Source organism: Cherax quadricarinatus, chromosome 35 (genome assembly GCF_038502225.1).
Source record: "Cherax quadricarinatus isolate ZL_2023a chromosome 35, ASM3850222v1, whole genome shotgun sequence".
NCBI lineage: Eukaryota > Metazoa > Arthropoda > Malacostraca > Decapoda > Parastacidae > Cherax > Cherax quadricarinatus.
Genome location: NC_091326.1, coordinates 19,822,377 through 19,839,876, shown reverse-complemented (window position 1 = coordinate 19,839,876; position 17,500 = coordinate 19,822,377). Strand labels below are relative to the sequence as shown.

General features: G+C 40.6%; 1 protein-coding gene across 5 annotated transcripts in view; it reads left to right on the top strand.

Moving 5' to 3' along the window:
- Fcp1 (RNA polymerase II subunit A C-terminal domain phosphatase Fcp1) overlaps nucleotides 1–17,500 on the top strand; it is a 180,904-nt gene that overhangs the window by 30,181 nt on the left and 133,223 nt on the right. For 3 of the 5 annotated variants that reach the window (XM_070091419.1, XM_070091418.1, XM_070091420.1), the window contains exon 2: nucleotides 14,889–15,046. The exons of 1 other annotated variant lie outside the window; for it this stretch is intronic. In XM_070091419.1, the coding sequence (XP_069947520.1) occupies nucleotides 14,889–15,046 (158 nt within the window). Of the gene's footprint in view, nucleotides 1–12,724; nucleotides 13,072–14,888; nucleotides 15,047–17,500 lie in introns of all 5 variants that reach the window. One more of the 5 variants, XM_070091421.1, reaches the window with a different exon arrangement.

Genomic DNA, 17,500 nt, shown 5'->3' with positions numbered 1-17,500 from the left:
GAAGACAACAGACTAATAGATCTGGCAAAGTTGATAAACCTGTTAGTACAACACAGGACACATTTAATGTGCAGAAAGCTGCCTCAATGGTTCCTAAGTTTTTTGAGAGTGACTTAGACACCTATTTTGATGTGTTTGAGAACCAGGCACGTGCTATGAACTGGCCACGTAAGCACTGGGCTACCTTGTTGCACACAGCTTTGACAGGAAAAGCTCAAACTTGTACTGCTGCTTTACTATTTGCCAAGTACATTAGTTATGATGCTGTCAAGGAAACTATTCTAGAGACATATAACTTGTTACCTGTAAGTTATCAACGTGCATTTCGTACATTACAAAGACGACAAGATCAAACTTGTGTAGAGTTTGCTCGTGAGAAAAAAGTTGCATTTGAGAGGTGGTGCAGAGCCGCTAAGTGCAGTAATTATAACAGTCTAGTTCAGTTGTTACTTCACGAAGAGTTTAACAAATGTATGTCTGCTGACATACAAGAATATCTGATCGATCATACTGCCTTGGATATTCTGGAAACTGCAGCATTAGCAGACAATTACGAGATTTCTCACAAACTTGTATGTGCTAAAACAGAGAGAAACAAGGTAACTAAAAATTGTCCTAGAAATTGGCAACCTAAATCAGCCGATCAGTGCCGGCCTGATGTACCTGCTACTGTAACTTCTCGTACCTTTACCAGGAAAACTCACAATCCTGGTTCTGTCTCTGTGGCTAGACAAAAATCTGACACCGAGAAGAAGAAAGTTAAATGTACCTATTGTAACAGAAAAGGACATGCTAGAAGAGGTCGTGCGGCTGGCACCCCCACACTAGTCGTATCTTCCGTGCAACAAAGGCACCAAAATCCTAGTAATACCTCTGATCCCACTGTTTTAGATAATATTACTCAGGATAGATGGCTAGCATCAGAAATTGTATCTGACAAAAAGATTCGTTCAGCGATGAGTCCTTACTTATCGAGAGGCAAAGTAGGACTTGACGAATCACATTTAACTGAGATAATTACTTTCAAAAACACTGGCAGTTATCTCAAGTTATTGAGAGAAGATGTACTGCCCATAACTGATGATACCTATTGCAAGATAGATGTATTGTTAGAAGCCTATCGTGGGGCTGTTATAAAAGTACCTCTACACAAAGTTTACATTGAAACAAGCTATTATACTGGTTATATTTCAGTGGGTATATCCAGTGGTGTATTTCCCATCAGGTGAGTGGACTTGTTAATAGGGAACGATATCCTTCATGCTGGTATATGTAAGGAACCACTTGTGATTGATAATAACACTGATGATAATTATGCCATTGAAGCTTGTAGAGAGAAGCCTATTTTATTTCCTCTCAGCGCAGTTACTAGAGCTATGTCAAAGATAAAACAACCATCCTTGTCTCCTGTTGAGTTAGTGGATGACAATGATTTTGACTTGAATATGTTGTTTAGTGATGCTCTGCGCCCAGGATCATTAACACTGACTCCCTCCAGTCATCAACCTAGTCAGGACACAACTGACGTTAAATTTCTAACTCATGATGATTTAATCAAGGATCAGTTTGTTGATCAGTCACTGGAAAGACTGAGAGATATAGCAGTTACTGAGAGTGAAGCAAAGGATCTCGATAATTGTTACTATTATAGTAACGGTGTACTGATGGAGAAAAATACATGTAAGTTGTCAGCTGATAGTGTTTCCATCACAGTCAAGCATCTCGTAGTGTTACCAGTTACATTTCATGAACAAGCCATTGATTTTGCTCACAGTAGTCCCATTGGAGGACATTTGGGTGTCGAGAAGACACTCAGTAAATTGGCAAAACATTTTACTTGGCCAAAAATGAAGGAAACAGTAGCTGATCATGTGCGACGTTGCCACGTCTGTCAAGTGACAAGCAAGCCAGCACACACACCTCCACCTGCACCTCTCATTCTTATCACCGTGGATGGTGAACCATTCTCACGTCTTATTATTGATTGTGTTGGTCCTTTGCCTAGAGCCAAACTGGGGAACCAATACTATTATTTAATATTATGGACGCTGCGACACGCTATCCCGAAGCTATTCCTATGAGAAAAATTAATGCACGTGCTATTGTGAGAGCACTGATGAAATTTTTCTCCCAGGTTGGATTGCCACGAGAGATACTATCAGATCAGGTATCTAACTTCACTTCTAAAATCTTTCGAGAAGCATTATCCCACCTAGGAATAAAGTCTGTACTTTCAACCAGTAATCATCCACAGTCACAAGGTGCTCTAGAGAGATTTCATCAGACATTGAAGTCCATGATGAGAGCTTATTGTGAACATTTTTCTAGAGACTGGGATGAAGGTATGTATACCTTTTCTTCTGTTTGCTATGAGAGAAAGTGAGCAAGAAACTCTCGGGTTTAGTCTGTTTGAGTTAATATTTGGACACCAAGTGCGTGGTCCTCTCGCAGTGTTAAAAGACGTGTGGACAGGAAAATCAAATCCATCATTGAGCACATCACCTTCATTAATGCAGAAACATTTGACAGCTGCTAGAGAGCTAGCTTCGAAAAACCTAGTTTCAGCCCAAGCTAGAATGAAGCAACATTATGATAAGTGTGCTGTCTCTCGCTCTTTTAAAGCAGGAGATAAGGTGATGGCTCAGAAATTAATACCAGGTCATGCTCTACAAGCCAGGTATGATGGTCCCCTGGAAGTAGTGAAAAAGCTTAGTGACGTAAATTATTTAGTACGTACTCCTGGGAAGAAGAAATCAAATCATGTGTACTATGTTGTTAGGTAAGACACATATGCAACAGTTAGGTATCTTTATTTCAAAACATTTCGCCTACACAGTAGGCTTCTCCAGTCGAGTACAGAAAAGTTGATAGAAGCAGAAGATACTTGAAGACGATGTAATCAGTCCAACACCCTTGAAGAAGCCTACTGTGTAGGCGAAACATTTCGAAATAAAGATACCTAACTGTTGCATGTGTGTCTTACCTAACAACCTGTCAGTATTTTATACCATTTGAATGTTCACATGTGTACCATGTTAACCAGCTTAAGACATACTCTAGAGGTATAGAGGTGTGTTTAGAAAACTCAGTGACTCTACAATCACTAGACAATTTTCTTAGTAACCTTGGGATTGATAAAGCTGGTGATATTAAAAACATGATTTTACAGTACCCTGAATTGTTCAGTGATGTTCCTAAACGTTGTACTCTGGGTGTACATGACGTTGATGTACAGGGAGCATCACCCATTAACCCTTTGGGGGTTTCGAACGTGCTAGTATGGCTTACACGCTGGGGTGTTTCATGTACTAGTACGCATAAATTCTAGTGCCGTCAGATCTCGCGGGAAAAGGCTGGTAGGCCTAGATGTGAGAGAATGAGTCTGTGTAGTCGGTGTGCGTGGTAGAAAAAAAATCTGGGACCCAGTGGTGCATTGTGGGAACGCCATCTTAGTACACAATGTCCACCATGCCTCGCGGTAAGAAGTTCCTCAATCCTCGGCGAATTGGGACACTTTTGTTCCCCAGTGACAGGTCTGATACAGATGGAAGTGCCAATGAAGATGAGTTTCAAGGTTTTGGTGAGGTTTTGACCGAAACTAATGACCATAATATCGGTAATAGTGAGGAAAACCCAGACGACCCTCAGCCTTCCACCTCTGGTGCTGGGCCATCTTGTTCACGTTCAGTTGTACCAGAATCAAAGAGGAAACTCCTATTTTCCCAAATCCCAGACTCAGATGTGAGCATTTGTGATGATAGTGATAGTGATTATGAACTACAAGCTCTTAAAAACAGTTCCAGTAGTGATAGTGAAGTGGAATATTCCCCAGTGAAGCGTCAGTATATACGACGATATATGCGCTCTGGTAGTGTGCCATATGCTATTCCAAGGGGAAGGAGTACATCTCGGAGTACATCCCGTGGCTGTACAACAGGAACAGACAGTGAAAATGACGATGATAGTGTTGCAATTGGGATGGAAAATGTGCATGGTGGTGGTAGTGGTGGTGACAGCCGTGAGGCACCAGCAGTGGGCCATGCTGCCATCCACGCTGCCACCCACGGCGCTGCCTCAGCTGATCTACAACATAGGCCACCATCCCCCACCCACCCACCACACCAGCCTTCACAACCCCAATCTCCACAACCACCTGTCATTGTCCAGTACCCACCAGCAGACCGCACCTGGTATTGGCAGGAAGCTGTCAATTTTGTTCCAAATCCCCACCAGTTTGATGACAGCCAAAGTGGAATATGGCCATCTTGTACACTTGGGAACAATGCCACTGAACTGGAATGCTTCGAATTATTCTTTGACGAACCCCTGATCAAAAGTATTGTCATGGAAAGCAACACATACTACGAGTACACCATGGCAAACACAATACTTTCACCAAAATCACGTCTACACTAGTTGAAGGAGGCAACTGTGACTGAGGTGTATCTTTTCTTTCCCACATATGTATAAGCACAAAGTGTAATCATACTGGTCAACAGACCGCCTGATTGCAACCCCAGGTTTCAGTGATATAATACCAGTGAATCGATTTATGCTAATGTTACGTATGCTTCACTTCTCAGACAAAACCAGGCCTGACAGAAACGACAGGTTATATAAGATTAGGCATGTGTTTGTGTATCTGAAAGAGAGATTCAATATGTATTTTTATCCCTTCAGGAAGCTTGTAATTGACGAGTCTTTGATTCTGTTCAAAGGAAGACTCTCTTTCAAGCAGTACATACCAAGCAAGAGGAAATGCTTTGGTATAAAGTTCTTTGTGCTTTGTGATTGTTACAGTGGTCTGGTATTGGATATTATTGTGTACACTGGAAGTTATACATTGCAAAATATGAGGAAGTTAATGATGGTGATGTGGTTAGAACAATGATAGATTATACCTTAGTAAGGGGCATATATTATGTACCGATAACTGGTACACAAGCCTCTCACTCAGTGATTTTTTGCGAGTGAACATGACAGATGTGTGTGGCACAGTGCGTGCAAATCAGAAACATATGCCCAGGTTTGACGCTGGCACTCGTAGAGGTGAGGTGCAGGCGTTTGCTGCCAATGACATCATGGCATTTCGGTGGCATGACAAACGAGATGTCACCCTGTTGTCATCAGTTCACCCTAATGAAATGGCAGACACTGGCAGGCAGCATAGAGAGAGCAATGAACCCATTCTAAAACCTGCAGCTGTGATTGATTACACCTTCAATATGCGTTCAGTGGACAAATGTGACATGCAGATTGGGTTTGCTGATTGTGTTCGCAAGAGTTATAAGTGGTACATAAAACTCTTTTTCCATCTTCTGGACATTTCCATGCTCAATGCTTATAATATGTATGAGATGAGGACCAGAAACAAACCACAATATGGCAAATTATGTTTGTCTGTCATCAGACAAATAGTATTCAAGTACCAAGGAAGAACACCTGCAATAGACCACCCACCAAATTATCAACAACTACCTTCTCGTCTGAAGCATGGTGATCACTTCTTAGTAAAACTGCCTGCTACTGCTTTCAAGAAAAAGGCTCAGAAGAGGTGTTACGTCTGTGCACATACAAGGAAACGCCCACAACAACACAGAGACACTTGTTTTATGTGTGAGGAATGTAAAACACCACTGTGCATGACACCATGTTTCAAAGACTTCCACAGGCTGCAGAACTACTAGAAACATTCCCTGTGACTGTATATGTGTATATAAAATATAGAAAAATAGTAATAAACAACATTTCATATCGTTTGTGTAAATATTTTCTATAAACAGAACAATGACAACAGTGTTTATGCCCTTATTGTGTAGTATTGAAAAAGAAAAAAACTTACAAAATACTGATCATATTGGTCTCACAGGCCATAAAAGTTACTTGGAAAAAGAAAAATTAAAAAATAATAGAAAATAGTACATAAAACAGTAAATAAAAGAATACCGGGAGACAGCAGTCGGCGATGTTGCCGCATTGTCCCCCTTTTTCGTCAGCTTCACGCCTCCATATCTCGGTAAGTATTGATGGTTAAATTTTTTTGTTTAGCCTATAATGTTTAGGAAAAAAAGCTCTATTTTTTCATAAGAATTTTTTTTGTTTTTTTTTGAAATTTGGCCGACCCTAAGAACGAGTCTCTGAGAGGACCTGTCAACCCTCAAAGGGTTAAGCAATCGCCATATAGGATGAATCCAATGAAGCACAGAGCATTGAGAGAAGTTGATTTTCTGTTATCTCGTGGACTTATTGAGCGCAGTAAAAGTCCATGGGCATCTCCATCTATTTTAGTGCCTAAACCTGATGGTAGTTTCAGGATGTGCACTGATTACCAGAAAGTGAACTCTGTCACCTTGCCTGATGGTTATCCCCTACCTCGCATTGACGACCTTATTGACCGTGTATCCGGAGCCCAGTTTGTCAGCCGTTTAGATCTCTTATGAGGCTATTATCAAGTCCCGCTTACTCAACCTGCTCAAGAAATATCTGCTTTTACTGTTCAAGATGGATTGTTTAACTATCTCATCACCCCCTTTGGCCTATGTAACGCGGCTTCTTCATTCCAACATACATGTATAATGAACGAGTTGACCCACAACTTAGACAGAGGAGAAACCTACCTTGACGACTTAGTGGTGTACAGTGACGAGTGGGAACAACACTTGACATGTCTCAGAGCATTGTTTGAGAGACTGGCACACTATAACTTCACTATTAACTTAGCTAAATGTAGTTTTGGTCAAGCCAAGATTACCTATCTAGGCTTCTGTATTGGCCAAGGTGAGGTTGCTCCTATTGAGGCTAAGGTTCGTGCTATTTCTGCATTTCCAGTGCCATAGGATAGGAAGGGAGTACAGAGATTCCTGGGCATGGCAGGATATTATCGCAGGTTCTGTTCAAACTTTTCTCAGATTGCTGCTGCTCTCACTGAGCTCACTAGTAGCAAAGTTCATTTCATCTGGACTAGAGATTGCTCAGACTCGTTTTCAAGGTTGAAGCGTCTGCTTTCCTCTGCTCCTGTATTGAGGAGTCCTAATTTCAATCTTCCCTTCTTTTTACATATAGATGCGAGTGGTTATGCAGTGGGTGCTGTGCTGCTCCAACAGTCAACATCCACTGACATTCTCCATCCTATATGTTACTATTCATCAAAGCTCAAACGACACCAGTAAAATTATGCCACTATTGAGAAAGAGGCTCTAGCTCTTGTGGTGTCCTTGGAACATTTTGACGTGTATTTGGGCACTTCCCCATTTAAAATTAACATTTTTTCAGACCACAATCCACTCGCTTACATAAATACAATGAAGAGTAAAATTGCTAGGATCATGAGGTGGGCTCTCAGAATCCAGCCTTACTCTATTAGTATACAACATATCAGTGGTCATTGTAATGTAATTGCTGATGCTCTGTCACGTCCTTAACCCTTTCAGGGTCCGTCCCGTAGATCTACGGCTTTATGTTCAGGGTCCAAACCGTAGATATACGCCATGAGCTCAGCTCACTCTGATAAACTGTGAGTGGTACATTTGGGCCTAGATATGAGAGAATACATCTATGTGGTATGTGTGCACCACATAAAACAGATCCTGCAGCACACTGTGTATAATGAGAGAAAAAAAATGAAATCATGATTTTTCGATTAAAACAGCAACTTTGCAGTGTTTTTTCGTATGTTTTTTCTAGTTGTATTTGCGATTTCTTGGTCTCATTTGATAGAATGGAAGACATATTACAGAAATAGAGATGATTTTGATTGGTTTTAGCACTGGAAATGGCTTGAAACTGAGCTCAAAGTAGCAGAAATGTTAAATTTTTGCCGATATTCAAGAGTAAACAAACGACCTCACACGTCTAATACACATCAGCTGGTGGGTCTAATATACATTCACAAATATGGTGATGATATTTATACAGTTATTACACTATTGCATAACAGTAAATCTTCTATTTTTTGGTGTGAATAAAAATTCATTATGTGAATAAAAAATCAAAATGGAATTTATTTGTAAAGCCTCAAAACATAACTAATGAACAGAGGAAATGTTAGTTTAGTGCCAGGAATGCCTACATTGTTCATTCTGGACCCTAGTTTGAAATTGGAATTTTTTGAACTTTGTGTTAAATTGGCCAAATTAACAATTTCTGATCACTTTATTTTGTAGTTGAAACAGTTGACTTGGCGATTTCTTGTGCTCAATCGATAGAATAGAAGTAATACTAGTGAAATAGCTAAGAATTTGGTTATTTTTTATTTTATTATCACACTGGCCGATTCCCACCAAGGCAGGGTGGCCCGAAAAAGAAAAACTTTCACCATCATTCACTCCATCACTGTCTTGCCAGAAGGGTGCTTTACACTACAGTTTTTAAACTGCAACATTAACACCCCTCCTTCAGAGTGCAGGCACTGTACTTCCCATCTCCAGGACTCAAGTCCGGCCTGCCGGTTTCCCTGAATCCCTTCATAAATGTTACTTTGCTCACACTCCAACAGCACGTCAAGTATTAAAAACCATTTGTCTCCATTCACTCCTATCAAACACGCTCACGCATGCCTGCTGGAAGTCCAAGCCCCTCGCACACAAAACCTCCTTTACCCCCTCCCTCCAACCCTTCCTAGGCCGACCCCTACCCCGCCTTCCTTCCACTACAGACTGATACACTCTTGAAGTCATTCTGTTTCGCTCCATTCTCTCTACATGTCCGAACCACCTCAACAACCCTTCCTCAGCCCTCCGGACAACAGTTTTGGTAATCCCGCACCTCCTCCTAACTTCCAAACTACGAATTCTCTGCATTATATTCACACCACACATTGCCCTCAGACATGACATCTCCACTGCCTCCAGCCTTCTCCTCGCTGCAACATTCATCACCCACGCTTCACACCCATATAAGAGCGTTGGTAAAACTATACTCTCAAACATTCCCCTCTTTGCCTCTAAGGACAAAGTTCTTTGTCTCCACAGACTCCTAAGTGCACCACTCACTCTTTTTCCCTCATCAATTCTATGATTCACCTCATCTTTCATAGACCCATCCGCTGACACGTCCACTCCCAAATATCTGAATACGTTCACCTCCTCCATACTCTCTCCCTCCAATCTGATATTCAATCTTTCATCACCTAATCTTTTTGTTATCCTCATAACCTTACTCTTTCCTGTATTCACCTTTAATTTTCTTCTTTTGCACACCCTACCAAATTCATCCACCAATCTCTGCAGCTTCTCTTCAGAATCTCCCAAAAGCACAGTGTCATCAGCAAAGAGCAGCTGTGACAACTCCCACTTTGTGTGTGATTCTTTATCATTTAACTCCACGCCTCTTGCCAAGACCCTCGCATTTACTTCTCTTACAACCCCATCTATAAATATATTAAACAACCACGGTGACATCACACATCCTTGTCTAAGGCCTACTTTTACTGGGAAAAAATTTCCCTCCCTCCTACATACTCTAGCTTGAGCCTCACTATCCTCGTAAAAACTCTTCACTGCTTTCAGTAACCTACCTCCTACACCATACACTTGCAACATCTGCCACATTGCCCCCCTATCCACCCTGTCATACGCCTTTTCCAAATCCATAAATGCCACAAAGACCTCTTTAGCCTTATCTAAATACTGTTCACTTATATGTTTCACTGTAAACACCTGGTCCACACACCCCCTACCTTTCCTAAAGCCTCCTTGTTCATCTGCTATCCTATTCTCCGTCTTACTCTTAATTCTTTCAATTATAACTCTACCATACACTTTACCAGGTACACTCAACAGACTTATCCCCCTATAATTTTTGCACTCTCTTTTATCCCCTTTGCCTTTATACAAAGGAACTATGCATGCTCTCTGCCAATCACTAGGTACCTTACCCTCTTCCATACATTTATTAAATAATTGCACCAACCACTCCAAAACTATATCCCCCACCTGCTTTTAACATTTCTATCTTTATCCCATCAATCCCGGCTGCCTTACCCCCTTTCATTTTACCTACTGCCTCACGAACTTCCCCCACACTCACAACTGGCTCTTCCTCACTCCTACAAGATGTTATTCCTCCTTGCCCTATACACGAAATCACAGCTTCCCTATCTTCATCAACATTTAACAATTCCTCAAAATATTCCCTCCATCTTCCCAATACCTCTAACTCTCCATTTAATAACTCTCCTCTCCTATTTTTAACTGACAAATCCATTTGTTCTCTAGGCTTTCTTAACTTGTTAATCTCACTCCAAAACTTTTTCTTATTTTCAACAAAATTTGTTGATAACATCTCACCCACTCTCTCATTTGCTCTCTTTTTACATTGCTTCACCACTCTCTTAACCTCTCTCTTTTTCTCCATATACTCTTCCCTCCTTGCATCACTTCTACTTTGTATAAACTTCTCATATGCTAACTTTTTCTCCCTTACTACTCTCTTTACATCATCATTCCACCAATCGCTCCTCTTCCCTCCTGCACCCACTTTCCTGTAACCACAAACTTCTGCTGAACACTCTAACACTACATTTTTAAACCTACCCCATACCTCTTCGACCCCATTGCCTATGCTCTCATTAGCCCATCTATCCACCAATAGCTGTTTATATCTTACCCTAACTGCCTCCTCTTTTAGTTTATAAACCTTCACCTCTCTCTTCCCTGATGCTTCTATTCTCCTTGTATCCCATCTACCTTTTACTCTCAGTGTAGCTACAACTAGAAAGTGATCTGATATATCTGTGGCCCCTCTATAAACATGTACATCCTGAAGTCTACTCAACAGTCTTTTATCTACCAATACATAATCCAACAAACTACTGTCATTTCGCCCTACATCATATCGTGTATACTTATTTATCCTCTTTTTCTTAAAATATGTATTACCTATAACTAAACCCCTTTCTATACAAAGTTCAATCAAAGGGCTCCCATTATCATTTACACCTGGCACCCCAAACTTACCTACCACACCCTCTCTAAAAGTTTCTCCTACTTTAGCATTCAGGTCCCCTACCACAATTACTCTCTCACTTGGTTCAAAGGCTCCTATACATTCACTTAACATCTCCCAAAATCTCTCTCTCTCCTCTGCATTCCTCTCTTCTCCAGGTGCATACACGCTTATTATGACCCACTTCTCGCATCCAACCTTTACTTTAATCCACATAATTCTTGAATTTACACATTCATATTCTCTTTTCTCCTTCCATAACTGATCATTTAACATTACTGCTACCCCTTCCTTTGCTCTAACTCTCTCAGATACTCCAGATTTAATCCCATTTATTTCCCCCCACTGAAACTCTCCTACCCCCTTCAGCTTTGTTTCGCTTAGAGCCAGGACATCCAACTTCTTTTCATTCATAACATCAGCAGTCATCTGTTTCTTGTCATCCGCACTACATCCACGCACATTTAAGCATCCCAGTTTTATAAAGTTTTTCTTCTTCTCTTTTTTAGTAAATGTATACAGGAGAAGGGGTTACTAGCCCATTGCTCCCGGCATTTTAGTCGCCTCATACGACACGCATGGCTTACGGAGGAAAGATTCTTTTCCACTTCCCCATGGACAATAGAAGAAATAAAAAGAACAAGAGCTATTTAGAAAAAGGAGAAAAACCTAGATCTTTCTTTCTTTCAACACACCGGCCGTATCCCACCGAGGCAGGGTGGCCCAAAAGGAAAAACAAAAGTTTCTCCTTTCAAATTTAGTAATATATACAGGAGAAGGAGTTACTAGCCCCTTGCTCCCGGCATTTCAGTCGCCTCTTACGACACGCATGGCTTACGGAGGAAGAATTCTGTTCCACTTCCCCATGGAGATAAGAGGAAATAAACAAGAACAAGAACTAGAAAGAAAATAGCAGAAAACCCAGAGGGGTGTGTATATATATATGCTTGTGTATGTGTAGTGTGACCTAAATGTAAGTAGAAGTAGCAAAACGTACCTGAAATCTTGCATGTTTATGAGACAGACAAAAGACACCAGCAATCCTACCATCATGTAAAACAATTACAGGCTTTCGTTTTACACTCACTTGGCAGAACGGTAGTACCTCCCTGGGTGGTTGCTGTCTACCAACCTACTACCTAGGAAAAACCTAGATGTATGTATATATATATATGCATGTGCGTGTCTGTGAAGTGTGACCAAAGTGTAAGTAGGAGTAGCAAGATATCCCTGTTATCTAGCGTGTTTATGAGACAGAAAAAGAAACCAGCAATCCTACCATCATGCAAAACAGTTAAAGGTTTTTGTTTCACAGTCATCTGGCAGGACGGTAGTACTTCCCTGGGTGGTTGCTGTCTACCAACCTACTACCTTTGGTTGACTGGAATAATGTAATTGGCCTAAAATGGGAGTCAAAGTCGGCAAAATCGCCGATTCGTAAATATCGCTGACACATCAAAATTCGCGAGAGCATAATTTCGTCAATTTTCCACCAAATTTCGTACTTTTTGTTTTATTACCTTCACAAAAAGATTCTCTACGATTTCATAAGAAAAAATAACAAATTTTTTTTTTGAAAATTCTTGGACACTGGTGCGTGACTCCAGGTTTGGGCCTTGGACCCTGAAAGGGTTAATTATCATTGTTACATTTAAATTAACGTAATTTATGCCCAAATACCTTTTGTTACTTGCTACATCAAATTCAGTAAACGTAATATTTAAGCCCATGTTAATTATGTATATTCATGTTTAATAATTCTATTTATATATATTCACAGTAGTGGCGATATATGTTGGTGTGAGAAGGAGACAGTTGGAGATAGAAGCTGAGTGACGAGTGTGTAGTGTGTTGTGTGGGCGATGCTAGTTACTGAGTGGCGGAACGCAGTCCTGCCGGAGGGCCTCCCCCTCTCTACTCACCTAAGTTACTGCACTCAAGCTTTCTCATACGCAGATGTCCATACTGCCTAGCATTCCACTATCACTACTTAAGAGTGGAATGCCGTCTCCTGTCTATCGCACAAGACTACTATTCTAATATATAGTCTCCACTACTACGATCGAGCCTCTACGTGTCATGCTTGACTACGGTATTCTGTCTCCACATTGATGTACATAACCCAGAGTATGCAGAGATATGATACTGTGTACTGCCCTAGTACGAGGGGCATAACTTATAGTGAAATAGACACTGTATTTTGTAAGAAGTGCTTGGCACTAGTGACTCTGACTTTTTTATATTAAATTGTGTTATTAAAGTGACATGAGTTATCACAGTAATAATGTGAAAGACACTAACGCAACTCCTAGTGCGACTGTCGTGCTGGGGGAGTATTGCGACCCCTGAATGGGTCACAATGTATATAATGTATATTACCTGTTCATATCATTTTATATTGCTTACATTTGCGATATTAGCTAAATCGTAAATATATTGCTTTATATTATTATTTGACTTAGTTATATTATTATTAGGTAGGATGTAACATTTATATATTATTCTGTGCTCATAGTTCGAGTGTTAAGTAGCTGACAGCATTGTCTAACTATCGCTCTGCTTGTTTCCCTGCCAGCTTCTCTGTAGTTGCTGGGCAGCAGCAGTCCACGGAGAGTCACATGATCAGGGTGGGGTGATCACACCTCACCAGGAGCGAGTGTCTGCCTGGCCTGTGCTTTCTTGTCAGTTTGACATGCCTTCCAACAACACGACCTCTCCAGCTCTCCATTACAGGCCCTTGTTGGAAGATTGTCTGTCACTTTCTTGTTGGTTCTGTGTAACTCTGTTCATAGAACATAGCCTAGACTTAGTGATTTTCGATGTTGTACTGAGGTTGTGTGTCGCATAGACACTCTGAGAAACTCAGGTCCTGAGCTGTAGCTTCTGACCTAATTTGTACTGGTATCTGTGTACTGTCACAGTTGGGGATTTTCTAATGCTGAACTTAGATTCAGTAGTATGGGAGTTTCGTGACTTTTGTGGAGGATCTGCAGATGGACCCTACTTAGTGTCATTATATTATCTCCTTGTTCCTGATTCTGTGTCGCTGTTGCTTGTTATATTGCTGTTCGGTTTAACAATCGCTTTATTGTTCAAGCAAGCTGTTCTGATTGCCAGGTTGGTCAAGAAGTTAGTTTATATGAGGACTTTTAGTCAGTTACTGGTTAAGTCTAGTCGAGTCTTGAGACAGCGCACTACTTAGAGCACTTACACACATACACACTTGTATATATTTCTATTATGTTATTAAATGCTAACAGTGTACCAGACGGTACTTAAAGCCATAAAGATGTGATATGTGCTTTCAGCACAATACTACTGTACACGAGAGAAGTGTAGGAACTTCTATCCTATATTATATTCAATTGATTACTATAATTTACTATGATTTTATATGCCTAGACAACTTTGTTATTAATTAACTTACTAAATTTTAATTTCTTTAGTTAGTAGCCTACCAGTTGTGATCCTGAAGCACTATTGAATCTTATTAAATTCTAATGGATAATTGGACCAGGATACTGACTACTTGTTACAAAAACCCAGTAACAGGCTGGATGCTAGAAGGGCAGTCCTTTATAGTATTCACTGGAGATCTCTATCCTTATTAGAAATTGCATTTTTTTGTAACACGTATGTTGATTTTGTTTAAATAAGGCTAAGTATAGCTTTAGCCTAAAAGTGAGGTTTCTGTTGTAGCTCAGCTCAGCAGTGTGTAAACTGTAAAAACTGTAATGTACTTTAAAGAAAAAGAGACCACAATTAATCTTTAAGTTATTGTGAAAAATTAAAATATTTTTCCACCAGTTTCGGTAACTCACATGTGAAAATATTTAGAGGAAAATGTACAGAAATACATAATTATGGGCATGCACATAATGCTTACTCTTTATTTTGCATATTTTGATAAATATGTGGAGCAATAATTGGGAATATTCTTTCAGGTTCTACAGATCTACCCAAAGAAGGGGACTAACATTTTTCCTAAGAGGCGATTATGTGAGGTTGAGTCTGGATCAGGTGAACGTGTTATTATTAAAGCCAAGCACTCTGGTGTTGTTACACAGGTACTCGTCAAAGTTAACGACACAATTGGAGATGGGTACGTGTATAATTTTTGTCACTATCAGTGCATAGTTGTGCCTCCAGTATTAATAGTATCATAAGGGAACCCTTTTTGTGAATTTTGTTTAAATATTTTGATGACAATTTTTTTTATTTTTTTTTATTAACACATCAGCCGATTCCCACCAAGGCAGGGTGGCCTGAAAAAGAAAAACTTTCATCATCATTAATTCCATCACTGTCTTGCCAGAGGCATGCTTACACTACAGTTATAAAACTGCAGCATTAACACCCCTCCTTCAGAGTGCAGACACTGTACTTCCTATCTCCAGTACTCGAGTCTGGCCTGCCGGTTTCCCTGAATCTCTTCGTAAATGTTACTTTGCTCGCACTCCAACAGCACGTCAAGTATTAAGAAACATTTGTCTCCATTCACTCCTATTCACTCCAGTCACACATGCTTGCTGGAAGTCCGAGCCCCTTGCACACAAATCCTTCTTTACCCCCTCCTTCCAACCTTGCCTAGGCTGAACCCCCTACCCTGCCTTCCCTCCACTGCAGAGTTATACACTCAAAGTCATTGTATTTCATTCCTCCTCTCTACATGTCCGAACCACCTCAACAACCCCTCCTCAGTCCTCTGGGAGGTAGGCAGCAGTCACCTATGACAATATTACTGTCCAGTCATGTGTGTGTAAGACAGAAACCTGTTAAATATTGTGGGCTGTCAAAATTGCACTCTTAAGGCTCAGTCTCACTGAGAGATTGAGCCATGGGAGTGATGATTCCTGAAACCATTACCAGATATATCTGCAAGTTAAAATAGAAATGTGTTAGGATAAATTTGTGTACCATGTATCTAGTTACAAACACCAGACTAAATGTTCCCAGCTGAGCCAGTTTTATTCAAGGGTGTTCATATCTTGACATGCTATATGCAGTTTAAATCATGCATTGGATTCCCTGGTCTGCTGTATTTTGATTAAATTGTCTTTTAGATGTTTTGTATTAAGAATTTAGTCTGTTGCATGTTAACCCTTTCGGTATGGGTCCCATAGTTCTATGGACAATAAGGGAGCACTGTATCAACATTCATGCCCCCAGATTATTCAGCATCTTGCCAGAAGATATCAGAAACACGGCTGGAACAAGTGTAGAATCTTCAAGAGAAAACTGGACAAGTGTCTTCACTAGGTACCAAATCAACCAGGCTCTGATGGATGTGTGGGACAGTAGGTCTCCAGCAGTAACAGCCTGGTTGACTAGGCAAGCACCAGATGAGCCTGGCCATGGCCAGGCTATGAGAGTAGTAAGACTCGAAACTCATCAAAGGTATACTATATCAAAGGCTTTGAAATGCAGGTAGGTCTTGGTGTTCGACTTCGTGAGCTCAGCTCACTTAGACAAGCTGTGAGCGGTAAATTTAGGCCTAGATGTGAGATATATCTGATATATCTGTGGAGGAGTATGGAAGAAGTGAATGTTTTCAGATACTTGGGAGTTGACGTGTCGGCGGATGGATTTATGAAGGATGAGGTTAATCATAGAATTGATGAAGGAAAAAAGGTGAGTGGTGCATTGAGGTATATGTGGAATCAAAAAACGTTATCTATGGAGGCAAAGAAGGGAATGTATGAGTGTATAGTAGTACCAACACTCTTATATGGGTGTGAAGCTTGGGTTGTGAATGCAGCAGCGAGGAGGCGGTTGGAGGCAGTGGAGATGTCCTGTCTAAGGGCAATGTGTGGTGTAAATATTATGCAGAAAATTCGGAGTGTGGAAATTAGGAGGTGTGGAGTTAATAAAAGTATTAGTCAGAGGGCTAAAGAGTGGTTGTTGAGGTGGTTTGGTTATTTAGAGAGAATGGATCAAAGTAGAATGACATGGAGAGCATTTAAATCTGTAGGAGAAGGAAGGCGGAGTAGGGGTCGTCCTCGAAAAGATTGGAAGGAAGGGGTAAGGGAGGTTTTGTGGGCAAGGGGCTTTGACTTCCAGCAGGCATGCATGAGCGTGTTAGATAGGAGTGAATGGAGACGAATGGTATTTGGGACCTGACGATCTGTTGGAGTGTGAGCAGAGTAATATTTAGTGAAGGGATTCAGGGAAAACGGTTATTTTTATATGGCCGGACTTGAGTCCTGGAAATGGGAAGTACAGTACAATGCCTGCACTCTAAAGGAGGGATTTTGGGATATTAGCAGTTTGGAGGGATATGTTGTGTATCTTAATACTTATATGCTTCTAAACTGTTGTTCTGAGCACCTCTGCAAAAACATTGATTATGTGTGAGTGAGGTGAAAGTGTTAAATGATAATGAAAGTATTTTCTTTTTGGGGATTTTCTTTCTTTTTGGGTCACCGTGGTTGTTTAATATATTTATAGATGGGGTTGTAAGAGAAGTAAATGCGAGGGTCTTGGCAAGAGGCGTGGAGTTTAAAGATAAAGAATCACACACAAAGTGGGAGTTGTCACAGCTGCTCTTTGCTGATGA